At 40.4% G+C, this 27,393-nt stretch overlaps 2 protein-coding genes and 1 pseudogene across 3 annotated transcripts in view; all 3 read left to right on the top strand.

The window, feature by feature from the left end:
* The first annotated feature begins 6,892 nt into the window (after positions 1 to 6,892).
* On the top strand, positions 6,893 to 7,372 carry LOC113930541 (annotated as a pseudogene).
* Positions 7,373 to 9,261: 1,889 nt separating this feature from the next.
* Positions 9,262 to 27,393, top strand: part of FMR1NB (FMR1 neighbor) — a 38,625-nt gene continuing 20,493 nt past the window's right edge. For both annotated transcript variants that reach the window (XM_035725665.1, XM_035725664.1), the window contains exons 1-2: positions 9,262 to 9,527; positions 21,600 to 21,719. In XM_035725665.1, the coding sequence (XP_035581558.1) occupies positions 9,470 to 9,527; positions 21,600 to 21,719 (178 nt within the window). In that variant the 5' untranslated portion in view covers positions 9,262 to 9,469. The remainder of the gene's footprint in view (positions 9,528 to 21,599; positions 21,720 to 27,393) is intronic.
* On the top strand, positions 18,042 to 18,600 carry LOC113931189 (NADH dehydrogenase [ubiquinone] iron-sulfur protein 4, mitochondrial-like). The gene is given in 2 exon segments (XM_035725715.1): positions 18,042 to 18,449; positions 18,451 to 18,600. Coding segments are annotated over 2 exon segments (558 nt in total).

Here is a 27,393-nt window from a genome sequence, read left to right as displayed (position 1 = left end):
AGTTTGGCTTAATTAATAGTTTTCTTTTAGAGGAACGAAGATTTAGTCATACAACTAATGTTTATTAAGCATACACCATGGGGCGCCTGGGTAGCTCAGTCATTAAGCTCAGGTCATGATCCCAGGGTCTTGGGATCTAGTCCCACATCGGGCCCCAGGCTCAGCGGGGAGTCTGCTTCTCCCTCTGCCGCTCCCCCTGCCTGTGTTCCCTCTCTCGCTGTGTCTCTCTCTTGTCAAATAAATAAATAAAATCTTTAAAAAAAAATCCATACACCATGACTTAAGCAGTGTATTTGATGTGGAAACGCAGAAGAAAATGACACTTGGAAACAGAAAAATTAGCATAAGACAATAGATAATTACAGGGACAAAGAGATAATCGTGCCTCTTTGTAGGATGCACTGAGAAGGGCACAACTCACTCAGCAGTGTTCCTGTTAAAAAAATTAATAAGCTTAATCTAATAATGTGGAAACATCAGACAAGTTCAATTCGATGGACATTTTACAAAATAAAAGGCTTGTACTCATCACAATTACTGCAGTCATAAAAGACAAAGAAACACCGAGGAATTGTTGCCAGTCGAAGCATACTAAAAAGACATGACAGTTAAACGCAACATATGGTCCTGCACTGGATCCTGAACCAGAAAATATTGTTGTCTTCTGTTACAGCAGACATTATTGGGAAACTTGGGTATGAATAAGGTCTGTAGATTACATAATAGGACAATGATAATTTCCCATTTTTGATAACTGTACTGTGATTATATAAGAGAATATTCCTGATTTTAGGAAATACATGAAGTTTTTAGGAGCAAAGGGCTAAGATATGAGCTAGAAGAAGTTTCAAGCAGTAGCATAGTGGCTAAGCACGCTTAGGCTCTGGGGTTACACTGCGGGAGTTCTAATCCCCCCACAGTTATTTACTACCTATGAGGCTTTGGGCAAGTTATTTAAACATTCTCCAGTTTAAGTTTCCTCACTGGTAAAATGGGTGATGGTAATAATAGCACCTAACTCATCGAGATGGCGTGAGAGTGACATTGCCATGTGTCAAGCGCTTAGACGCGTGTCTGGCATGTTTTTGTAATTGGGGCTGGCTGGATTTCAGCTTTTCTGCCTCTGCCCTGGAAATACAGAGAGAAATGGGACATGGCTCCCTTGTTCAAGGAGCCACAGTCTAGTGGAAAAAATAAGAAGGTTAACAGATAATAACAAAACCATGTGATGAGTGTTCTGCTAGGGATTTGAGCCGAGTGCCGCTGAGCCTGAGGCAATGAGTTCTGCAGGAGGAAGTCAGGAGAAGTTTCACAGAGGGCTTCTGGTTGGAAATGGATCAGTAGGGGTGAACAGGAGTTTGCCAAGAATGTCACTTTTCCCACTTTGGTCCGGCCCAGGGCATCATGGGTGCAAAAGCACAGAGTTCTGGAAAGGGCATTAAGTACGAGAGTACAGCGTCGGCAATGAGCAGCGGTTGTTGGGAGAGCCAGGATTGCCCGCCAGTCAACTGACGCAGGTTCAGATCCCGGCTTAAATATCACCTACAGCCTCAAACAAATCACACAATCTCCCGGAACCTCAGTTTCCCCCAAATATGGAGATATTAACACTTCCCTCAGGCCTGTTAGGAGGATTAATATAATGTGCTTAGCACAGCGCCCAGTGCATGGCTCATCCCCCATAAAGGACTGCTGTTTGTTTTAATGCTAGTGTTAGACATTTCTAGGGTTCACCATGTTTCCTGATTCTTCTTTCCTTCCAGGCACATGCCTCCCTTGAAGGAAGCTTGGCCCTGTAACTTCCTCTGGCTGATGAGGTGAAAGCAGAAAGGATGCATGTCCTTTCTGGGCCGACGCATCGACGAGCCAGGACACTGTGATTGTCCACACTCTCTTCCCTTGACACGGCAACTTGGAAGCTCAAGTTGAGATGGTGGCATCCTAAGACAGTGGCACCTCTGTCAGTCCAGGTAACGGGGACAACGATGAGCAGAGTGTCCCTGCCCACCTGTGTCAGGCATGTAGTGTGAGCAAGTGATAAACCTTTGTTGTTTTAAGGTACTAAGACTTTGGCATTTTATTATCTTTAGCCACCCTTATAAGCCCTGAAGAATCAGAGACTCTTCTAGACCCTTCAGTGTCCCATGCCAATTCCAGCTAGGGGAAAATAGGCATTCTTCACTCTCCCACCTTCTTGATGGGGTGATAACAAATGGATGGAAGACTTAGAAGCATGTGTTTCACAGAGGAATTCAAACTCAGCGTAAACAAAGAAAAGTCATCCTGTCCTGCAAAAAATTCCAACAGTGAGTGGAGGACAGGGGTAAGGCTAGATATATAAAGATAAAAGCGTTGCTGACATGGAGTGGCCACCAAAGAAATGAAAATAAGTATATCACTCAGGAAAAAAAAAAAAACAGCACAAATAGGAAGCCGTGGCTAAATCTCAGGGAATACCTACACATTTAGCCAATGGGCTAGGGATTAGAAGGATGTGAGATTTGTGCTCTGTCCTAGCAATTGCCATTAAAATATATTTATCCAGTGGCTACTATGTGCCACTCACTGTGTAGGCACTAAAAATACATCAATAAATAAGATAAGCAAGATCTCTTCTCCCATAGAGCTTACAGCACTGTAGGGACACATAGCTTACCTCAGCAAAGGAGGAAAGTTAACAGTTTCAAATGCTGCAAAATGTCTGAGGAGGATAAATACTTCAGTGGCCTTCTGATTTGAAAATTGGAAGGTGAAGGAGCCATGTGGTCAGTTTCATTGCAAGGAAAATGGCCGAAAGTTGTGATGGAAAGGAAGTCAGAGAAGTAGAGAATAGAATTTTCTGGAATGTAGTAGGTAGGCCCTTGAGATGCAGAAAATGAAACAGATGGTATAATCAGCAAACATGAGCTCCAAAACAGAGGAGATTGACCACAAGCATTGAAACCATGATCTGGGGTAGCAAAGGGATCTAAGGCGATTACTGACCCCTCCTCTTCACCTGGAAGAGGAAGGTGGAGCAGCATCCATCACAGAGGCTTTTCAGGACAGTGATGAACCCAGGAAGCGTTAATCAGTAGGAAGCTAAACTTCAGCTCATTCAAGGGGAAGGAAAGCAGGGAAAAGGAAAAGTGTAAGGATTTAGAATAGTTTCTCTACTTTAGGATGGAGATGTAGGGACGCCTGGGTGGCTCAGTTGGTTAAGCGTCTGCCTTCAGCTCAGTTCATGATCCCAGGGTCCTGGGATGGAGCCCCACGTCGGGGTCCCTGCTCAGTGGGGAGCCTGCTTCTCCCTCTCCCACTCCCCCTGCTTGTGCTCTCTCTCTGTCTCTCTCTCTCTGACAAATAAATAAATAAATAATAAATAAATAAAATATTTTTTAAAAAAGGGTGGATATGTAGGATTCTCTATGACAGGAGGCATAGGGGAAGGAGCTGGTAGAATGAGTCAGAAGTAGAATGTGCCTGGGTGGTAGTAGCCCTGATCTTGGGTGTGAGGCTATTGAACGTGATAGTGGCTTGCTCAACATCCAACCTTTGGGGGTTTGCCTTCTATACTACAGAAACTAGAAAGCTAAAAAAAACTACGTTTCCCAGATTACCTTGCAGACAGTGTTTGGGATGTAATTTCGGTATGACCAATTAGACAAAATTATACTTTGCTTGAATTCCAAACTGAGCCAAATGGGGAGCGAAGTGTCACGTGCAGGGCACTCATTTTGCTGGCGAGGGTCTGGAGTCAAGAGTTCTGGCAGCAAGTTTCCAATCCCCTGATCCCTGCTAAAGTTGCCTTTTCCTAGAACCACCAGTTCTAGAAAAGACTTCCTGAGCCCCAGTCTCTCAACTAGAGCAAAGGTAGCAGCAGTTCCTTTCACTGGATGGCAAGCATATCTCACACCAGATACACTGGAGTGGATTTTTTTTTAAGATTTTATTTATTTATTCATGAGAGACAGAGAGAGAGAAAGAGAGAGAGGCAGAGGGAGAAGCGGGACTCGATCCCAGGACCCCAGGATCATGACCTGAGCCGAAGGCAGTTGCTTAACTGACTGAGTCACCCAGGCGCTCCTCTTGTTTTTGTTTATTCTCAAAAATGAACAGATATCTCTAAAACTGGAAGTTCTCCAACTTAACTTCTATGTAAATACAATGCTTTTCATAAAGATTTTATTTATTTGACAGAGAGAGAGAGAGAGATCACGAGCAGGGGGAGTGGCAGGCAGAGGGTGAAGCAGGCTCCCCACTGAGCAGGGAGCCCGATGAGGGAGTGGATCCCAGGACCCTGGGATCTTGACCTGAGCTGAAGGCAGACGCCTAACAACTGAGCCACCCAGGCGTCCCTAAATACAGTGTTGATTAAAGGATATGTAATTCAAATGTGCTGAATTGAAGCTTACACATCTATTATTACAAGTCAACAGTAGTCACAGCAATTTGTTTAGAACATAGTCCAATAAATGATTTTTTTCTCCAGAAAATAAGCGAGGCGGAGAACGCAAATACTTTGTGGTATCACTTATATGTGGAATCTTAACTTTTTAAAGAAGTCAAACTAATAGAAATAGAAACAGATTAGAAAAGGGATTGCCAGGAGCTGGGAGGTGGGGGAAATAGGGAGAGTTTAGTAAAAAGGGTATAAACTTTCAGCTATAAGTCTGAGGATCTAATGTGACACATGGCAACCATAGTTGATATGGTCGAGTCAATGATATATCATTGAAATTTGCTAAGAGAGTAGAACTTAAAAAAAACTTAAACTTAAAAGAACTTAAATCTTATCAAAAAAAAAAGAAAAGAGAACAAAAGATAGAACTAAATATGTGAGGTAATGGACGTCTTAATTAACTAGAGGGAACCCTTTCACAGTGTATATATGTATCAAATCACTATGTGTACAGTGCAAATATCTTACTTTTTTTTTTAGCAATTATACCTTAATAAAGTTGAAAAAAAAAAGAGGTTGCCCTACTAGAACAATGAAATCACCTCTTGAAAACCTAGTATGACACCATGTAGGAGAAAGCACCCCGTGAGTTTGAGGTGCTGTCTTGCAGGGTGTGTCATGCACTCTGAACTAGGGCCAATCAACATACAGCGTGGTTTCTTCCATAACCAGACACACGAGGCTGAGAACTAATGGGTGGTGGTGAGAAATACCTAATGACCCACTTGCAAAAATTTTGCACTTTGCTTCTCATTCCCACAACTCTGGTTTCTGCTATTTTGGAAGCTTATTGTCTAAGAGAGGACTATTTCTTTCAGAGAACACAACAATGGTTCCACTGAACTAGAAGCTGGTACTGCCACTTCATGCCGCTAGGCAAACTAGCAAAAAAAAGAGAATTACTATGTTGGCTAGGGTGATTGATCCCGATCACCATTAAGTACTATATACTAATAGTATACTACATTATAGGATTGAACCACACTGTGTTTCCATTTCCCTACTGAGACATCCTTTACATTGTTTTCACTAAAACAATGAACGTCATTGTACATGTCTCCTTTTACACATGGATGAGAGGATAGATCCCGAAAAGTGGAATTTCTGCATCACAGACTATGTGGATATTTAACTTTACAAAGTGTTGTCAAATTGCACTCCAACGTGGTTGTACCCACTTACATCTCCACCAGCAATGACTGAATTTCTATTTCTGCATATTCTTATGAATATTTATTAATTTTTGCCAATCTGATGAGCATAAAATGATATCTCATTGTTGATTAATTTGCATTCCCTGATTACCTGATGTTGAGCATCTTTTCGTGTCTGTCTATAGCAATATTTAAAAAAAATAGTGTCAATTCTGAATTTTCCACAAGAACAGTAGTCACATTCTGAGCAGTGGTATGTACCACCTCATGAAGCAGTTCTTGTATTCATGCCCATACAACAGATTTTCCTCCCTAATTAGGTCTGGGTTGACTAGTATCAAATTTAGCTCCCTCGAGAATATAGAATGAAAGAGGAAAGCCAGTGCAGAATTTTAAATCGCCATCTGATAATCTTCAAAATGGACGCTTCACATGGCTTTTTGTGTCCCCAATCTTGAATTACTGTTATGTAATCCAAGGATTGCTCAGGCATAGTCTTAGGGATTTTGTCCCTCTGAGTTCCAGTTAGTAATTTGGGTTTCTAATGGCATAATGTGGCTTGCTTAGGAGTACTACATTGTTTCAGAACTGCCATGCCTTGCCTGTTTACAGCAACCCCAAATGCTACCGTCCAGGACAAGTCACAGCAAGCCAGAGCTGGAAGGAATCTTCATAATCAGGCTGCCCGTAGCCCATAATTTGCAGAAGGGGAAACTAAGTCTCAGAGAGCATAACCTGTGAAGTGATCAAGAGCTGAGTGCCTGACCCGTATGCTCTAGCTTAATCCCCTGAGCCCTCAGGGTGGTTGCGCGGTGCTTGGTCACATGATCATTTTCCACATGTGCTATGACATGAACAAAGGTGCTGTTGGGAGGCAATTGTTCATGGGTGTCTCAAGTTTCTGCATGTCTCAGGGGAGCTTTCGTCTTCTGTCTCTGACCCAGTTGTCTTGCATCTTCTGCCAGCATCTATGAAACTGCAGCAGCCTACCTTGTTACTTGCAAGTAGGGTAAAATCTCAGGTACTTGAGTTTCTCAGAGTTGCCAGCAGTAGTTTCAGAAGCTGTTAATAGTGTTTTGTGGGGCAAGTGTCCTCTGGTTAAATTAGTTTGGGAAAAGCCGAGGCAAAAAAAAAAAAAAATATATATATATATATATATATATATATATATATATATATATATATATATAATACAAAGAAAGAGAGACGGCGGGCAAGACGGCAGGGTGTGCAGCGTTCCGGAATCCACGAGCAAGTGAGTAGATACTCCACGCCCCTAGGGACTCCGGCCCACCCCATGGCGGATTCTGAGCGCCTCTTGGCCCTCGGCTGCTGGGCCGCCTGCACCAACTTTTCGCGCACCCGAAAAGGAATTCTCCTGTTTGCTGAGATTATATTGTGCCTGGTGATTCTGATCTGCTTCAGTGCCTCCACACCAGGATACGCCTCCCTGTCGGTGGTCGAGATGATCCCTGCTGCTATCTTCTTTGTCACACCAACGTACAGATCATCAACTGGCCTCGGAGTGATTTCTTCCGTACCCTCATGGTGGCCATCCTCTACCTGATCACCTCCACTGTTGTCCTTGTTGAGGGAGGAAACCACTCCAAAATCATCGCAGGGTTACTGGGCCTACTTGCTACAAGCCTCTTTGCGCTATGATGCCTACATCACCTTCCCCTCGAGGCAGCAAAGACATACAGCAACCCCTACTGACCCTGCAGATCGCCCGGATGTAGGTGAACTCCCTTCATTTCTCTCCGAAGCCTGCAAATAACACTTCCTTCGGAATAACTCCTCCCTGCTCTTACAACTCTCCCAGCCAACTCCCAGCCTCTTATTGAAGTACAAGTGCCTTTTGATTGGGAGGATCTGTCTTCCCACCTGTCAGTCCCTCCTGGGTGTGGCCATCTTTATGGGTGTGCCTCTGTCCCCCTTCCTTCTGCAGTACCCAAAAGGAGACACCTGTTGTGCCTGGACTATGTACCCACTTAAGCCACAAAATGAGAGGAGGAGGGAACCTCAGATTTCAGATTCTAGGCCCCAGGTTGTGACCCACACCAAGTAAACTCCTCAGTGTGGGGGAGGAGATAAATAAACAGATGGTTAGAACATAAAAAAAAAATACAAAGAAAGAAAAGCAGGTTCTTTTCTTGTCAGATCCTTCAAGAAACTAAAGAGCATTATGAATTGCTCCTGCATTGGGGCGCCTGGGTGGCTCAGTCGTTAAGCATCTGCCTTCGGCTCAGGTCATGATCCCAGGGTCCTGGGATCGAGTCCCACATCGGGCTCCCTGCTCGGTGGGAAGCCTGCTTCTCCCTCTGACCCTCTCCCCTGCTTGTGTTCCTGCTCTGCTGTCTCTCTCTCTCTCTCTGTCAAATAAATAAATAAAATCTTAAAAAAAAAAGTGAGGTGAATTGCTCCTGCATGTGGGGGTAGGGTCCTGTGGGCTAAGTGTCAAGAATTATTTGCATAGAAACCTTCCTCCCTCCTTCTCCCAATGGAATGCCTATTAACATTGGAAAGAACAATAAGAACAATAGAATAAAATCAGGAGAAAACCATTTGGAAAGCCAGAGTAAAATATTGTAAGAATAAGGATGGAAATGCAGTTGAGGGGGCAGTTTTCACATCCTTTGAAAACTGGAATGAGGTAGGCTACAGGTAAGCCCGCATCAACTACATGGTCCTTTTGCAGATGTGTCCAAACCATGCAAGCTACTGAGATTTTGCCCAAGGGTCAGATTTTAGAGTCAAAAGGGGACTTAGAGACGATGCTAACTCTCTATTTACACATTGCAGCACTGGGGCCCAGTAGGAAGGCACTTAGGGCTGCCCGATTCGTTGGTGGCAAATGATGGGAGTAAAATCTGAGTGCTCTGAGACACTCTTTAGTGTTCCTCACACATTCTTCGTCTTCACGTGGTCCTGTTTCATTTATTTGTAGCTAAACCTTAAAATCTCTGAAGGCAAATATAATTTCATTCCACTTAAAATCTCCTACTACAGGGTAACAACCTACTGAATTATCTACCGTATTCACTAGTCGCTATGCACATCCAGTGCTGCTCAATCCAGCTTTCTGCCCTGATGGAAACGCTCCGTACTGGCCCTGTGCAATACGGTCACTACGAGCGATGTCTGCCTGCTGAGCACTTGATACAGGGCTACAGTGACCGAGGAACCGGTTCCTTAATTCCTAATGTAATTAATTAGAATTTACATTTAAACAGCCACATTTAGCTAGTGGCTACTGCAGGGACTAACGGTAGTGACCGTAGAGTACGGTGCGCGTCACAGGGCTGAATCTGAGGAAGGATGAGTAGCCGAGGCTGGAGTCTGAATGCCCACGAGCTATTTGGTGGACCTGTGACAAGCAGTCACGCCACAGGTGCAGGCCTCAGGCCGCACTCATTCATGCAAGGGCGTTTCGCAAGCAGTGGAAGTGCCAGGCCTTGACTGGGGCAGGGGGCACGAGACACCCTGACAGCCGTTAGAAAGGGGCGGGGCCTGGGCATGAGGGCTGGCACGTGCGGCTGAGGGGGGCCACGTCAGCGTCCCCGCCCCGGGGGCTTGTGGGCCACGGGTCGGCGGCACTGGGGCGTCACTACAGCGAGGCGGCGACCCAGAGCCCTACCTTCTGAGAGGAGGTTGATGCGGGGGAGGACTCCGTCGAAGTCCAGGATCCTGCGTGGGGTCCGCTCCAGGCTCCTAGATTGTGAGGAGGGGTACAGTGCGGATAACCCGGCGATCGGGTCGCACCCAGGGGGCAGCCTCCCTGGGCGCCGGGCTGTCATGGAGGCCAACGCCTCAGCCCGGCTGGCAGGCATCTCTGCACGGCCTCAGGGCTGAAACGCGCCATTCTCTGGTGAAGATGTGGGTCCACAGGCGCTTCAGGCTGCTCTTGCTCACCATCTGGATCTTGAACACCGGTGAGTGGCCGTGGCCGGCCTCTGCCGAGCCATGAGGTCGCGTGCCAGCCCGCCGCTGCGCGCTTCCCCTGGCGTCTCACTTCTGCCCGCCTCATGGCCCCTCACGCGCCCCTCGGAGCCCCTCAGAGAGCCCCTGCCTCCCCGGCCCCTTCATCACCAGCTGCCCTCCCCGACTTCCCGCACACAAAATTCCAACCCCCCTCACCCGCCCTGCCTTTTTTCGAAAACTGGAGGTGAATTTCGCCTCATGCAAAATGGACTGCTTTATAGTGAGCAAGGCGGTGGCACTTAGTATATTTCAACGTTGCAAAGCCACCACCTCTACCTAGTTCCAAAATGTTTTCATCAGCCCAAGTTAAAACCCACACTCATTCGTAAAACAGTTACTCCTCATCTCCCAGCCCCCGACAATCACCAACCTGCTTTTTGTCCCTGTGGATTTACCTTTGGTGGACATTTCATATAGAGGCAACATAGAGTATCTGTGTTTTTGTAGCCGGCTTATTTTACTTAGCATGACGTTTTTGAGATTTATGCCTATTGTTGCACGCATCAGTACTTCATTTCATCTTAAGGGCTGAATAATATTCCCTTGCGTGAATATGCTGCATTTTTTTAATCCATTTATCATTTGATGGGCATTTGGGTTATTTCCAGTTGTTAGCTACTATGAATAATATTGCTGTGAATATTCATGTACAAGTTTTTGTGTCCACATGATTTCAGTTCTCTTGGGCATATACCTCAGAGTAGAATTGCTGGGTCATATGGGAATTCCATGTTGAATTTTTTGAGGAAGTCCCAAACTATTTTACAAAGTGATCGAATCATTTTACATTCCCACTAACAGTGTGCGAGGGTCCCCCAATTTCACCAACATTTGTTACCTACACCCCCTTTTTGATTATCATCATCCTAGTGGGTATAAGTGGTATCTTATTGTGGATTTCATTAGTATTTCTGTAAAGACTAATGATATTGAGCATCTTTTCATGTGCTTTTGGACATTTGTATATCTTTAGAGAAATGTCTGTTCAAGTTCTTTGACCATTTTTAACTGGATTGTTTGTGGTTTTGTTATTGAGTTGTAAGAGTTCTTTATATATCCTGGATATGTGATTTGTACATATTTTCTCCCATTCTGTAGGTTGTCTTTTTACTTTCTTGATAATGGTTTTTTTTTTTTTGAGGCACAGAAGTTTTTAATTTTGAGGAAGTCCAATTTATCTGGTTTTTTAATTTTTTTATTTTGTCACTTGTGCTTTTGATGTCATATCTAAGAATCCATTGCCAAATCTAAAGTCAGAGAGATTTATTTCTATGACTTCTCTAAAGTATTTTATGGTTTTAGCCCTTCTGTTTAGGTTGTTGATGCATTTTGAATTAATTTTTGTATATGGTGTGTGTTAGGGATCCAACTTCATTCTTTCTACATGTGGATATCCAGTTGTCTCAGCACCATTTGTTGAAGAGACTATTCATTCCCCATTGAATGGTCTTGCCACCCTTGTTGAAAAGTAGTCGACCATAGATTTATGGGTTTATTTCTGGACTCCTAAGTTCTATTCTGCTGGTTTGTGTATCTATGCCCCTATGCCACTACCATCTCTCTTTTGATTACTGTAGTTTTGTGGAAAGTTGAGAAATTGGAACGTTTGAGTTCTCCAGTTCTGTTCTTTATTCATAACATTTTGAGCATTCAAGGCCCCCTTGTAATTCCATATAAATTTGAGAATCAGCTTTTCCATTTATGCAAAAAAGCCAATGCAGTTTTGATAGGGATTGCAATGAATCTGTAGATCACTTTGGGCCGTCTTGCCATCTTAACAATATTAAGTCTTTCAATCCATGAATATGAGATGTCTTTCCATTTATTTATGTCTCCTTTAATTTATTTCAGCAATGTGTTGTAGTTTTCAGGATACAAACCTTTAACCTCCTTGGTTAAATTTTATTCCTGGCATTTTGTTCTTTTGAATGCTATTGTAAATGGAAATGTTTTCTTAATTTCCTTTCTGGATTCTTCATTGCTGGTGTATAGAAGCACATTTGATTTTTGCATGTTAATATTGCAAATTCAGCAAAGTTGCAGGGTACAAGATCAACATGCAAAAATCAAAGTACTAGTCTCCATCTCCCCCTCCCTTAAAGCTCTTCTACCTCTAACCTCATCTTACTAATCCCCCTTTACCTCACCTCTCAAATGCCTTTCTCCATCACCTCCCTTCACAGAGACCTTTCCTTGCTCACTTCTCTACACCAAGGCCTTCCCTTCTTTTATGGTTGCCTTCCCTGACTCCTCTACTCCCACAACTGACTTCCCTCATTCACCTCCTCCCTCAAAGGCCTCCTTCCCTCAAGCCCTCTCACAAAGTAGGAATTTCCCTCTCCTCACATAATACTAAACTTTCACCTCTTTTCTTAAAGATGTGCTCTTTTTTACTTGTACTCATAAAGGCCTTCTCTCTGTCACCTCACTTCACAGATGCATTCCCTCCCTCACCACTCAAAAGTTCTTCTTAACTTTCAGTCAAGGTCTTTTCATTCTTCACCTCCCCACAATGACTTTCCTTTGCTCACCTTACAGGCCTCCTCTCCCCTCACTCAAAAGCCTTTCTTCTTTATCTCACAAAGCCCTTTATTCCCCTCACTGGAGGTCTTCCCTCCACCTCCCTTTGAAAATGCCTTCATTCACTAACTTCACACTGTCCTCTCTCTAACTTACTTTCACAAAGCCCTTCCTTCCCTCGGTCCAAACCCTTCTCTTACCCCCTTATTTACCCTCCTCCAGGCCTTCTTCACTCACCCTCCTTTTAGAGGCCTCTTTCAGCCCTCCGAAGGCCCTCCTTCTCTCCATTCACAGGTTTCTCCTCCTTCACCACTCAAAGGTATTCTCTCTCCTTCTGCCCTAGAGTCTTCTTTTCCTCCTACTCAATGGTCTTGCTGCCTCACTTTCCTCCCTCAAAGCCTTTCCCACCTCCTTCTCCAAATAATTCCTGTCCCTCACTCAGATCCTTTTCCTTTTCCCACAGCCTTCTCTCCTTAGCTTCAATTTGACCTTCTCAAAAGCACCTTCTCTACCTTACCCCCTTGGCCTGCCCTCCCTCCCAACTCCCTCTCAGTGGTATTCTGTCTCCTCATCTGCACAAAGGCCTTGGCTTTCCCACAGTCTTTCTCCTTCCCTCAAGCTCCAGCCTCAAGCCCAAAGCCCTTCCACCATCTCCACCTCTGATCTCAATGACTTCTCTTTTCTTGCCTGCTCCAGGGCCTCCCAAAGCCCTTCCACCATCCCCACCTCTAATCTCAGTGACTTCTCTTTCCCTGCCTGCTCCAGGGCCTTCCATCCCCCCAACCAAGGTCCTCCCACAGTCAAAGAAGGAGGCAAAAATTGGTCAGAGGCATTGTAAGTAAATGGAGCAGAGACCTCTATACACTATGTCATAACTTTGTGGGTTTGTAACTTTTGGTGAGGGATGAAATTCAAAGTTAAATAAAGTATATGCTTATGCATTCTTTTATCAGCTCTTTTACATAAGTTGGGAAAATACAATTTTTGCTCTTTCACAAATATCTTACTTTTTAAATGATTGCTTGCAAATCATATTACTTCACATTATTCATATTTATTTTTCCTTCTATTCATTTAAAATACCAAAGTATTTCTGAATTACTTTTACTGTATTTGTAAATGTTAGTTACAAATACATTTGAGAGCCTTACAAACTGAGAGCTTTTTCATTGTCTGAAAAAGTAAGTTAAAAAAAAAACTATAAATTGTACATCATTTTTTCTTAGTCCATGATTTCTTCATTTTCTATTTCTATTTTGAGTAGAACTCTCACAAAAAAAGAATACTGTTATTCAGTGTGATTTCTTTATTTTCATGGGGACTTTTTCCAATATAGGTTTAACATGTTTTCTCCTAAAATAATCCATGATTCATTCTTTATATTGTCAGATTTCCCAGATTCCCAGGAGGGATATGTGACTGGATGGATTAAGTATCATTTTGCATTTTAAATGATTTAACTTAATTAATTTAACTAAATGCAGTGTGTTATGGGTTGAATTGTGTCCCTTCCAGAAAAAACAGTTGGAATTTTAAATCAAAGTACCTCAGAATGTGACCTTATTGGGAGGAAAGGTCTTTATAGAGGTAATCGAGTTAAAATGAAGTGAACACTAATCCAATATTACTGGTGTCCTTATAAAAAGGGGAAATTTGGATACAGAGTTAGACATTCATAGAGGAAAGACCAAATGAATAAACACAGCGAGAAGACAGCTGTCTACAAGCCAAGGAGAGAAGTTTTTCTCCCAGCCCTCAGAAGGAACCAATCCTATTGACATCCTGATTTTGGACTTCTAGCCTCCAGAACTGTTAGACAATAAGTTTCTGTTGTTTAAGTCAGCCAGTTTATGGTGCTTTGTTTCAACAACCCTAGCAAACTAATACACACTGAAAAGTAAAATAATGTGGCCATGGCCTGAAGTATTATGGTGAAAGCAAGTTACATGGTCCCAGAGCTAAAGTTCCCCTTCTCCTTCCTAGAGAGACCCTTCTGAGTTCTCTTAGACTTAATGTCACCCATGGCATTTGAAGTAGAAGGACTTGAGGTAGCTCTGGGATATCTCTAGTTTTGTATTTTCATTTGGGCTCCCAAGCCACTTTTCAGGTTGTATTTATGTAGAAGACATAAAGACTAGCGGTGTACAGGATGAGGAGGCTAGCAGATTGAGGACTGGGAGTTTGATCCCACTTATTCCACCAATTCTCTGTAACCTATTGAATCAGCCCTCATTGCACATCTTTCTTAGGGGAGATTTAAAAAATAAAACAAGAGATAAAGATTGACTAACCAGTAATATTTTCAAAATACTTTAGCTCCATGGACAAAACCATGTGACTATTTTCTGTATTATTATATTAGAATACTTCACTTATCTGCTATCCTTGGGGAATGAATGAGGCAGTGCGTATTGAAAGAAGGTCTGGCTACCTGCCATGTACCTCATTAAGCACCAGGCTTGCTCTTGCCTTAACCATTTGTGCATGTGGTGGTTGGAAGAGCTCTGAATTAGGAGTTAGGAGACCCAAGTTGTCTTGATTCTGCCACTGACATGCTGTGTGACCTCTGATAAGTCACTTTACCTCTAGGTTTCAGTTACCTTGTCTAAAAATTGAGATTTCACTAGATGAGTGTTTTGCCTGCCTCAGTCATTTGTAACACCTGCACAGTTCTTGATTATCTTAATGTTCTTCATATTCTGTTAAACTGCCCCACTTTTTTTACATAAATGTGTTTATTTTAAAAGGGAACTGTAGCACAATTATAAATTGAAAACTCATCATAATTGCTATTAAGAGAATTATTTATAAAAATAAATATCCTGAAAACAAAGTAATGTTATTAAATTTAAAGTTATAAGCAATAAAAATAAACAATGAAGGACGTATGACAAAATACTCATTTTACATTGTACTAAGCACTTAATTTATGGCTTCATTTAATCCTTACAGTCCTTCAAAATAAATATTATGCCCATTTTGCAGCTGAATAAACTGAGGCAAAGAGAAGTTTACTGACTTGAAGTTCACCAACTACTATGTAGCAGAGCCAGAATGCAAATTCAGGTCTATTTGAGGCCAAAGCCCAGAAGGACTGACCCTCAACTATGAAAGTCCCAGCAGAATCTTCTCCAACATGTTACCATTAGCCACTGCTCCCATTCTGTCTCCTCACCCTTTAATCCAGTTCCTCATCTGAGAGACCTCCCTGCAGAGCAGGGCTGGCAACATAATTCACATAATGAAAATGCAAGGTCCCTTGTTCAAAATTTATTACACATTTCAAGATGATAGCAAGAGTAGGGTCCTTCTAAGAGCCAGACTCTGTAGATTGCACAGGTCTCATACCGATAGAGCCTGTAGCTTTGAGTCTTGTTGTTTTTTTCCTGAAATGTAGTTAGATTTTCAGTCTTTTTTTGTAACAGGGAAATTAAAAAATAAAATTCTTTGTGACAGGGAAACATAATTGGTTCTTTACCATTTCTTGCTGCCTTTTAAGGAAGCTGGCTCCTAATCTTTTGTTTGCTGAGCATGTTAATGAATGTACAGATGCAAATTAGAGGCAGAGAATGGAGTTATTCTGCCTATGAAAAGGGCAATGTGGGAGGGGAAAGAGTCTGGAACCTAATAGAGTGAAGAAGACTGAGAAGACTTGGGTGAGGGCTGATGGGAGATTTTGGAGAGAGGAAAGGACAGTTGAATTACACCCAGTGATGAAAGAACAGAGATGTTAAGGGGATTTTATAAAGGTTTGCCGTATGGTGAGTTATGTCAACCTTGTTTGGTGTCATGGTAGTTTTGATAACCTAGTCATATATATATATATATATATATATATATATATATACACACACACACACACACATATACATATACATATATATATATGGAGAGAGAGAGGAAAAGAGAGATAAACAATCAAAAATATTTCTTTCTACAATTTTAAAGTAAATACATAAATAGCAAAAACTAAATAAATCCATAAATATTCAACTGTGTTCCTCCTAAAATCAACTCATGTAATGCTGTTGGTACTCATATCACACTTTGGGAAATACTGCTCAAGGTAATTTGTAAAGAATTGTCTTTCATTGTAGGGAAGAAACCAGTGGTAGAGTGCGGGTTAAATATACTGGAGAATTTTGATTGAGGCTGCCACTCATGGTGCCTATCTGAGTAAAATGTTTAATTGCCTCCTCTATTTCAAATGCCCATTGAAACGACTAAAAGATCTATAATGGTTGAAAACCAAGAGAACCAGGAAGAGTTCCATCTGCCATCAACATGCCAGAAATTTGGAGGGATTTCTGAAAGATAGAGAGGAGGCCAGGCCAGACACTACTGAGAAAAGTTACAGCAACATGTGTTTTACCTCAGGCTTAGGCCAAGCCTATCTGGCAGGGGCTGGAGGCTAGGGTACTTTGAGTTGGGGATCAATCTCTGTCCTGGAGGGACTCCAGGAAGCACACCACCGTAGAAGATAACCTAGAGTGGAGACTTAGGCCACAGTATGCTACTGCCAGCCAATACTTCCATCATATGGTGCACTGACAAGGACAGTCAATTGGGAAGGGGGGCACCAAGTGAACAAATGGCAGTTTCTGGTGCTGTCAAAGCCACTTCTAATTGTAGTTCCTTTCCTGTATGGTGTAGAGCAGTGAGCCCTCTACTCTAATGAACTGTGCCTGGCAATATAATCTCATTTTTTGAACCCTGTCCTGGAAGCACTCTTCCAAGCCCTTTGTGTGCCCAACTTCTTCTAATCCTTTTTTTAGGCTTAAATATCATCTCAGATAGGCCATCTTCTAGTTGAAGTAGGTCCCTAACCTTAAACTGTATTGGTATCCACTTTCTTCACAGCACTCATTACAATTTGTAATTATTTAATTTGTTAGTTTACTTATTTTTGTCTGTTTTATCCACAATATTTTAAGCCCCATGAGGGCAGGGTTCTTATCTGATTTGTTCAGTGATGTATCCCCCCAAATCTAAAATATACTAGGCATTAAATACATATCTATTGAATGAATAAGAGTTAGGAAAAACAAACAGAACAAAATGGGTTATTTTAAATATTGTCAAGATATGTAATATACAGTGAAGGGAAAACTGTAATGAATGAATGTTCATGCATAGTGTTAAAATACATAAAACAGATGGTTTAGAAATTCAAGTAGAAATGGACAAAACCATAGTCATTGTGGAAGACTCTAATACCTATCTTTAAGTCCTTGATAGATAATATAAAGATATTGAGCATTTGAATAACATACTTTAGCTTGATTTAACATGTATAATAAAGTTAATATTCATATAATAAATTTCGTATCATAAGAAAGTACCCTGCAGGCTGACAACACACATTCAAGTGTATGTGTATGGAAATTGGTCTCATTAAAATAAGAAACAATATTTTCATTGATATAAAGGAGATTTAAAAATTATAAGCGAATATTATTATGACTCCATCCTAATAATTATTTTGTAAGTGGATGATTTTCTAGGAAAATTAAAATTAAAATTGGCTCATGAACATGAAGAAGTGAAATGTTGTTAAGGAATTATTCTCTCTACAAAATACAGAGTCAGACTATTTATGAATTTTCCCAAACTTTTAATGGATCAAATATTTCCTATGCTGTTTAAATTGTTTCAGTATAAAAAAAAAGATGGAAAGCTTCCAGATTATTTTTTGAAGCAAATATAAACCCCACACCAAACCCTACAGAGATGGCAGAAAAGGAAATGCAGGCACACTTTACTTAGGAATGTTGATCCACAAATCCTACATAAAGTGTTAGCCCTTGTGGGCTTCAGGACTGCAGGAATATTTTAATATTAGAAAATATATTAATATTCAACAGTTAATAGGCAGAGGGAAGTATGCTTGTGTCAGTAAATATTAAAAGCACTTGATAAAATCCCGCTTCCATTCTTGACTAAAAATGAAACAAAATAGGGTGCTGAGGCAAATGTTGTGGGGGAAAAGAGCAGTGGCTGTAGCTGCCATTTCCGTTTCCAGGGTTCCTATCAGGTCGTTAAGCACTTCCACATGGAGGCTGGCACAGGACCAAGCTCGGGACACGCAACTCATAACAGTTGATGAAAAATTGGATATCACTACTTTAACTGGTGTTCCAGAAGAGCATATCAAAACTAGAAAAGTCAGGATCTTTGTTCCTGCTCGCAATAACGTGCAGTCTGGAGTAAATAACACAAGGAAATGGAAGATGAAGTTTGATACCAGGGAGCGATGGGAAAATCCTTTGATGGGTTGGGCATCAACGGCTGATCCCTTGTCCAACATGGTTCTAACCTTCAGTACTAAAGAAGATGCAGCTGCCTTTGCAGAAAAAAAATGGGTGGAGCTATGACATTGAAGAGAGGAAGGTTCCAAAACCCAAGTCCAAGTCTTATGGTGCAAATTTCTCTTGGAACAAAAGAACAGGAGTATCCACAAAATACCTTGGCACTAAATATATCTCTGTGCTTGATGGTGAATAAAGTCAGCTGTGCAGCATTTATAATCCATGTATAATACATCTCTTAATCTAATAAATTTGACCTTTAACCACAAAAAAAATGAAACAAAATAATAACAGAAAATTTGTAGTAAACCAGGACTAGAGGAATGCATCCTTAATTTAAAATAAAAAGTATCTATCCTAAGCTAGCAGCCAAAGTTATACTTAATGATGGAACACTAGTGCATTCCCATTAAAGTCAGGATCGACTGTAGTATGCCCATTATCATAGCTGTTTTTCACCATAGCTTCAGAAGTTCTAGCAATGCAGTGAGAGAAGAAAAAGAAATGAGCTCTTAGTATGAGAAAGAAAGGAGGCAAAACCACCTATATTTAGTGATAATATGATTGTATAGATCTGGAATGAAAACTGAAGAACAGTGGAGAGCTAATGAGAGTCAAATAAGGTAGTAAATCTGAATATACATGAACCAAAATCAGTAGCTCTCTTACATACCAACAGTAAATCAGCTAGAAAATGTGATGAAATAGATTACATCTGCATAGCAAAATATATATGATATAAGGGAGTAACCGTAGTAAGAAAGGTATGGGACCTGTATGACTAAAACTATAAACCTTACTCAGGGAAAGAAGAAGAGAGTTGAATGAGTGGAGAAAACAAACCTATTATTGGGTGAGAAAATTTTGTACAGTTATCACTTCTCTCCAAATGAGTTGACATATAACTGGAGTCATGCCTAGCACATGAGACACACAATGAATGTTTTTTAACGAATGTCAAATAAGTGAACATAATTACAATAAAAATATTATTAGATTTTTTGACTTGATAAAATGATTCTAAGCTTCATCTAAAAAAATTCTTCAGAGTTAAGAATAAATTTTTTATAATGAAGACTAATGAAAGGATTGCCAGCTCAGTTATTAAAACATATAACAATGTAAGATAAATTATGATAGTGGTGGTATTGGTGCATGAACACATAGATTTGTGGAACAGAGTAGAAAAGTCAAGAATCAGATTTATAACTGTTTAATGACCTAGAATATGATGGTGGTATCATAAGTAGGAAAGGATGGATTTAATGTATTTGGACAACTAGAAAAAAAGCATCCCTACTTCATAATATACTCCAGGTGAATTAAAGATTTAAATTCCAAAAGTGAAATTATAAAAGTGTTAGAAGGAGGATGCCTGGGTGGCTCAGCTGGTTAAGTGTCTGCCTTCAACTCAGGTCATGATCCCAGGGTCCTGGGATGGAGTCCCACATCTGGCTCCCTGCTCAGTGGGGAGTCTGCTCCTCCCTCTCCCTCTGCCCCTCCCCCAGCTTGTGCTCTCTCTCACTCACTCTCTTTCAAATAAATAAATAAAATCTTTAAAAAAAGTGTTAGAAGGAAATATTGGAATTTAGAATGTCTTTCTAAACATGACCCAAAAGGCAGAAATAGTAAAGGAAGAGATTGATACGTTTGATTACATAAAACACTTAAAACTTTTGAACTTCCCAAAACATCATAAAAAATATAGTTAGCTGACTACCTTGAAAAATATTTGTAACATATGTGACAGACTAAAGCTTAAGTTCTCTACTATACAACAAATGTATGAAATATGTAAGCTCACTGATGATTAAAGGTGCAATTAAAACAAAAGAAATACCATTATTTTGGTCATCAAACTGGCAAACAACAACAAAAAGTCTAGGGTGCAAGAAAACTGCTATTTGTCTGCACTACTGGTAGAAGTGTACTTTCGGGCAGCCTTGCTGGAGGGTAATGTGGCCAAAATCAAGAGCCATTCCTTAATAATTTATCCCAAGGTATTTTTCATAGCTATTTGCAAATATATAGTCCCAGTGGTAATCATTACAGTGTTCTTTATTTCTTTATATCTTTTTTTATTGAGGTATAATTGACATATAACATTATATTAGTTGCAGGTGTACAACATAATGACTAGATTTTTGTATATATTGCAAAATGATCACAGTAACTGTAGTTAACATCTGTCATCATAGATAGTTACAAAATGTTTTTTCTTGTGATGGAAACTTTTAAGATTTACTCTCTTAGCAACTTTAAATATGCAATACAGTATTATTAACTATAGTCGCATGCTGTACATTACATCCCCAGAACTTATTTATTTTATACCTGGAAGTTTGTACCTTTTGATTCCTTTAACCCATTTCACCTACCCCTACTGCCTGCCTCTGGCAACCACCAATCTCTTCTTTGTCTATGAGTTTTGTTTTGTTTTGGTTTTTGTATCTATGAGTTCTATGCAGTGTTCTTTATAATACCAATATCTTGTCAATAACTTAAATGTCTTTCTATGGGTGAATGGTTAACTCAGTTGTAAAAGAGCCTTATAATGGAATACTGTGAAATTATTAAAGATAGTGTTGAAAAATATTGAATGATATGGACAAATCATGCTACAGGAACAAAGATGGATATAATTTCCTCTTGTATAAGAGGGAATGATGCAAATAAAACTAAAAGCAGTTTGTTTGAAGTATTGAGGAAGAAGGATAAGGAGAGTTTTACAATGTCTAAGGTCTTGATTTTTATCAGTAAATAAATAAGCCATCAGTGTATGCCAAGAGTTTCTGTGATGGGGTCCAATTTTGTTGGGATACATACTGTTTCCAAGTTGTTAATTGATTGGGCCTGTGAATGTTAATGCTGTTTGTCAGAGGCAAGTTCAGTATTGTAATTCAGTTTACAGCACAACGATGAGATGTGTTAGCCTATTATGGCTTAAGCATTTAAAAAAATTTTTTTTAATTAAAAATTTTTAAAAATTTAATACTTAGTTTTTCAGTTTCACAGCAGAATCACATTCTGATTATTAATAGTACCTAAGCTGTTATGAGTTGTAAGTATAATATCTGTTAGCTCTTAGACATTCCATAATTAATTAAATTAAGCAAAGGGTAATTGCTATTAAAGGGTCATAAAAAGTGATCAATGCTTTATATGTTGGGATTAATAATTTCAGTTTCTCTTAAGGGTTCTCGAATTCTGCATCTCCAAGTGAACGTATTCTGTGGAGCAGTGAAAATGCTAATGGACAATCTCTGGGAAAAAAGTCCATTAGGGAAGCTCTGTTAAATTTTTTCTTTCCAACAAGTAAGTTATTTGATTTTTTTCCTCCCAATGTCCTCATTTTGAAAAGATTAGTTAAATGTTTAGGAGGCAGTGTCGTCTATTGGCATTGGGGTGAGACGGACCTGAGTTTTAATCCTGACTCTGCCCTTTGCCTTAGGCAAGGTAATATCTCTGAACCTCAGTGTCCTCATCTTTAAAATGAAAATATTTACCATGAAGAATTGTGAGGATGACCTGAGACTGTACTTTTAAGACCTTCATAAACGTTTGTTACTCTTTATGGAAATACTTTTCCTTCACAAATATCTAAACCTTTCACAATTTATCTTAATGGCATTGCCTGAAATTTAGTCACTGACCCAGTATTGTGAAATCAATGTCTTTAGCATTAATCAGGGAACTATGTGGCTCTGATGTTATGGAATATACCAGATGTTTTCCCACCTGTTTTAATGATAAAAAGTTCAGGTTTCAAGTCACATCATCTTTTTGTGATTCTGTATATAATGTGTTTATCAAGCACATGAGGACCCCTGAGAATTATTAGCCACAAATAAATGTTTCATTTTCTATAGCATGTGGTACCGTTTCAAGGAGAATCTTCAAGTAAATTGACATGTGAATTACAAAGATGAAGCTTTTATTAAAAATCATGAGAATTTATTCTAACAAAATTTGATGTACGTATATAAGCACAAAATTATATCCATTGTTTAATTTCAGATTCTACCACTTAATTTTTCTGTGATCTTGCATAAATCTCCACATTTCTCTATATTGGTTTCATCAAGTACGAAACAGGCATTATAACACCTACTACTAATGAGAAGAGCAAAATAAATGAGGCCCTTAAATAAATTTTAAAAACTGTCATGGTCAAGTTGAGTGAAGAAAGAGAAATTTGAGGGGTTGCCTGGCTGGCTCAGTTGGTAGATCATATGACTCTTGATCTTGGGGTTGCAGGTTCAAGCCCCATGTTGGGCATAGAGTTTACTGTAAAAAATAAAAATAAAAATAAAAATGGGGGTGCCTGGGTGGCTCAGTCGGTTAAGCGTCCAACTCTTCATTTTGGCTCAGGTCATGATCTCAGGGTTGTGAGATCGAGCCTTGCATGGGGCTCTACACTCAGCGGGGAGTTTGTTTCTCTCCCTCTCCCTCTGCCCCCCACCCTTGCTCACACACACACACACACACACACACACACACACTCTCTAAAACAAACAAATAAATCTTTAAAAAAATAATAAAAATAAAAATAATAAAATCTTTAAGAAAAAAGAAAGAAATTTGAGAAGGTGGTATGTTGTGAAACTAAAAGAATGGGTTTAGTGAGTGCCAAAGTTGGTCATAAACAACAACAAATGATGATTTAAACTTTAGAGCTTATGAAGATAACAGACATAAACTGTCCCATAATTACCTCTAATAGCATTATACAAACACTGAAGTCACCTTTAAAAATAGTCTAAATAAGAATATCTGCATTTCCAAAATATTCCTTCAACCTGGCACAGTACGTTGAGTCAAAATCAATTGTATGAGATGCCCAACAAAATCAGACTGTTCCATTTTAAGAGAAACATTGGACCCAGGTTGATTCACATCTTTCAAAAACAGTGATTAAATATTTACAAAATGTATATGCTATCTCTTTGAAAAGAATAACTACAAGTTCATAAAATGTGAAATACTTTTAACCAATTTATTTCCTCCCCTGTATAATTGAAAAGGAACACTCTTCCCACTTAGGGACTAAAAAAAAGCCCGCCGTTTTGTCATCAGGCTGTTGTTCATAAGAGATTTATCTCTTGCGCATTAAAGTGGTAACCTTGAGACAGACTGGCAGGGAAGCTTGAGAGGTCACACGATCCTTCTCTCTTTGGACAAAATTATATACTTAAACCTGATAAAAATTATTCTACCCTTTTTATTCTTCAAAATACAGGTGTCTCAGTAATTTAAGTCTGAAAGTTAATTTTAGTATCTGGCATAAAGTCCATCAGATGCAATTTCAGTATAAAATAACAGAAGCTCAGCATTAGATGGGATCTTAGAGATCATCCAGTCCAGTATTTTCTGTGATTTATAATCTCTTCTTTGATTTCCATTCCTGGAACGATTTTGAACAATGCCAATAGTGAAGAATTCAACATGCAGTAAGTCCGTACCATCTCTGACCAGGCCCTGACTATAGTCACCCTTTTTTGAGTGTGTGATGCCTAGGACTGAACATGGTATTCCCAGTGCAGTCCAGCCTGGGGAGGAAAGTCACTGTGAGCCTGGCAGAAATGGAGAATAGATTGCCCAGTGTATATAACAACAAAGTAGACCAAACTCTCACATGCCTGAAATGTTTGGGAAAAGAATCTCCAGGCCAGCTGGAAATGCATTAAATTTGTGGCCTTGCACAGGCGTTTGATCCTTCATTTCTTTATTTCTAGAATGGGAGTTTTAAAACTCATTTTGAGAGTTTGTTGTGAAAATTAGGAATAATGTGTGTAAAGCAAGGAACCTGGTCCAAATAGGTGCCTCGTGAATGGTAGCTATTATTACTTTTACCTTAGTTTTAGGAATTGACAATCTTTTAAAGATTTTAATTATTTATTTGACAGAGAGAGACACAGCAAGAGAGGGAACACAAGCAGGGGGAGTGGGAGAAGGAGAAGCAGGCTTCCCGCTGAGCAGGGAGCCTGATGTGGGGCTCGATCCCAGAACCCTGGGATCATGACCTGACCCGAAGGCAGACGCCCAACGACTGAGCCACCCAGGCACCCCTAGGAATTGCCAATCTTTAAAAAGGAGAATATAATAAAATATACCAAGAGATAAAAAATATGCCTGTAACCATGATATTGTTTTTTGCTGACGTTAAAGTTCTTTGGAGTGATCATGAAACATCAGTTATTACTTTTCTAAGTCTGGAGTTGTTGGTAGTATTGGAAGTTGAACTGAATCTATGGTGGCCTTAAGCCATACTGTGGAAGTTTTCTTTTTGAATAAAAATATATCTGCCTTTTTGGTTGTCATTTGTTTCTGTTGTAAAGCAGAATGTTTTTTTTTTTTAAAAATCAACTATTTGAGCTTGCATGTCTCTATTTATTTATTTATTTATTTGTGAGCTTGCAAGTCTTACAGATTCAGATATGTATGGATTTATTGCAGTTGCATGAACCTTGGTGTTGATGCTATAAATCATTGCCTATTCAAAGTTATAGAGTCATAACTTAAGGCCAAAAGGAAGGATCTTAAAACATACTGTAGTGCCAATATGGTAAGTGTTCACAGAAAGTAGATCAATATCAATAGTATCCACTTATCTTACAGTCTAGCAATAAACTGTGACTTTTACTTACATTCATTTTCATTGACATATTCAGTGAGTTTCTGTAGGTTAGAAAAATTGAGTGAGAAGATATCTATGGTGTTATTTTAACAAGGTGTTAGTTTTAAGGATATTTGATATTTCTTGTTATTTAGCTCCTTCTGTGTTATATTTGTATCACTACTACTCAGCTTATGATCTATAGTCCTTTTAAAACTACCTTACCGGGGGGCGGAGCAAGATGGCGGAGGAGTGGGAGACCTGGACTTCGTCTGGTCTCAGGAATTCAGCTGGATAGGGATCAAACCATTCTGAACACCTACGAACTCAACAGGAGACCAAAGAAGAGAGTAGCAACAACTCTCTGAACAGAGAAGCGACCACTTTCTGGAAGGTAGGACGTGCGGAGAAGTGAATCCGAGGCGGTATTCGGGAGGATAGACGGCGGGGGAGGGGGCCTCCGTCAGCCGCTTCTGGCAAGTGCTAGAGCCGCGGAGCACAAAATCGGAACTTTTAGAAGCCGGCTCCACTTAGGGACGTCGCTCCAGTGGCTAAGCGGGGGGTGGAACCCTCGGGGACAGTGGGGTCTCAGGACCCTCGGGGTCACAGAAAGACCGGGGGTGCCTGAGTGCAGCAGAGCTCCCAGGTATTGGAGCGGGGAAGCCGGCTGCAGAGACGGAGCCGAGGTGTGGGCTCTCAGCTCGGGGTGGCCACAAACTGTGATCCGCGGCCCAATCGGGCCACTGCTCCTCCAGCAGGGACCCAACAAGCGGCAGAGCTGGGGAGACTCCCCTTCCTCCCCGGGGAGGAGCGGCGCGGGAGCGCACCGCAGGGATCTGCTGGGTTTGGAGACTCCACACGGGGTCGGGTGCCAGAGATAGAAACGCTAGGTCACAGGCCGGGTGAGCACGGAGTGCGGCCGGAGACCAGGGAGACGGGAGTGACTGCTTTTCTCTGGGGGCGCACTGAGGAGCGGGGCCCCGAGTTCTCAGCTCCTCCGGGTGGAGATTGGGAGGCCACCATTTTCACCCTGGTCCTCCAAAGCTGTACCAAGAGCTTGCAGGGAACAAAAGCTCCTGAGAGCAAACCCGAGCAGCTTGCTTAGCCCGGACTCACAAGGGTGGGGCAATTCCGCCTCCGGCAAAGACATTTGGGAACCACGGCAACAGGCCCCTCCCCCAGAAGATCAGCAAGAACAGCCAGCGAGCCAAGACCAAGTTTACCGATCAAGGAGAACGGGAGAACTCCAGCGCTAGGGGAGTACTGCACATAGAATTCATGGCTTTTTTTACTATGATTCATTAGTTTTTCAAAGTTAATTTTTTAACTTTTTTTAAATTTTTCTTTTTCCCTTTTTCAAACAACATCTTATCAATCCCTTTTTTAAAAAAACATTTTTTATTTTTCATTTTTAGAGTCATGTTTTATCCCTTCATAGTAGTTACCCTTATTTTTGGCATATATATATATATAAGTTGTTCTCTCTTTAAAATTTTAAGATACAGTTTCTTCTAACAGATCAAAATATACCCTAAATCACTAGTGTATGGCTTTGTTCTAGTCTCCTGCCTGATCACATTCTCTCCCTTTTTTTTTCTTTTTTCTTTTTTAAATCTTCTTTCTTTATTCAAACAACTTCTTAACTTATCAATTCCTTTTATAAAATCTTTTATAATTTTTATCTTTACAGTCATCTTCCATCCCTTCATTGTATCAACCCTTATTTTGTACATATATGTCTTTCTTCCTTTAAAATTTTAGGAGGCACTTTTTTCTAACAGACCAAAATACGCCCAAAATCTAGTGTGTGGCACTGATCTATGCACTAGCCTGATCATATTTGATCATATTCTGTTTTTTTTGTATTGTTCTGTATTTGTTTTTATCTTTTTCTTTTTGTGTTTTTTTTTCTCTTTCTTTTTTCTTTCTTTTCCTTTCTTTTCCCCTGGTTTCAGGTCTTTTCTGATTTGTATAGAGTATATTTGCTGGGGACGTTGTTAACCTGTTAGCATTTTGTTCTCTCATTCATCTGTTCTCCTCTGGACAAAATGACAAGACGAAAAAAAATCACCTTACCAAAAAGAACAAGAGGTAGTACCGTCAGCCAAGGACCTACTCAATACGGACATTAGTACGATGTTGGACCTAGAGTTCAGAATCATGACTTTAAAGATACTAGCTAGGCTTGAAAAAAGCGTGGAAGTTATTAGAGAAACCCTTTCTGGAGAAATAAAAGAACTAAAATCTAACCAAGTCGAAATCAAAAAAGCTATTAATGAGGTGCAATCAAAAATGGGGGCACTAACTGCTAGGATAAATGAGGCAGAAGAGAGAATCAGCGATATAGAAGACCAAATGATGGAAAATAAAGAG

The sequence above is a fragment of the Zalophus californianus genome, chromosome X (assembly GCF_009762305.2).
Source record: "Zalophus californianus isolate mZalCal1 chromosome X, mZalCal1.pri.v2, whole genome shotgun sequence".
In the NCBI taxonomy this organism is placed as follows: domain Eukaryota; kingdom Metazoa; phylum Chordata; class Mammalia; order Carnivora; family Otariidae; genus Zalophus; species Zalophus californianus.
The sequence above is the reverse complement of the archived record's forward strand: the minus strand, read 5'-3'. Positions and strand labels throughout refer to the sequence as shown.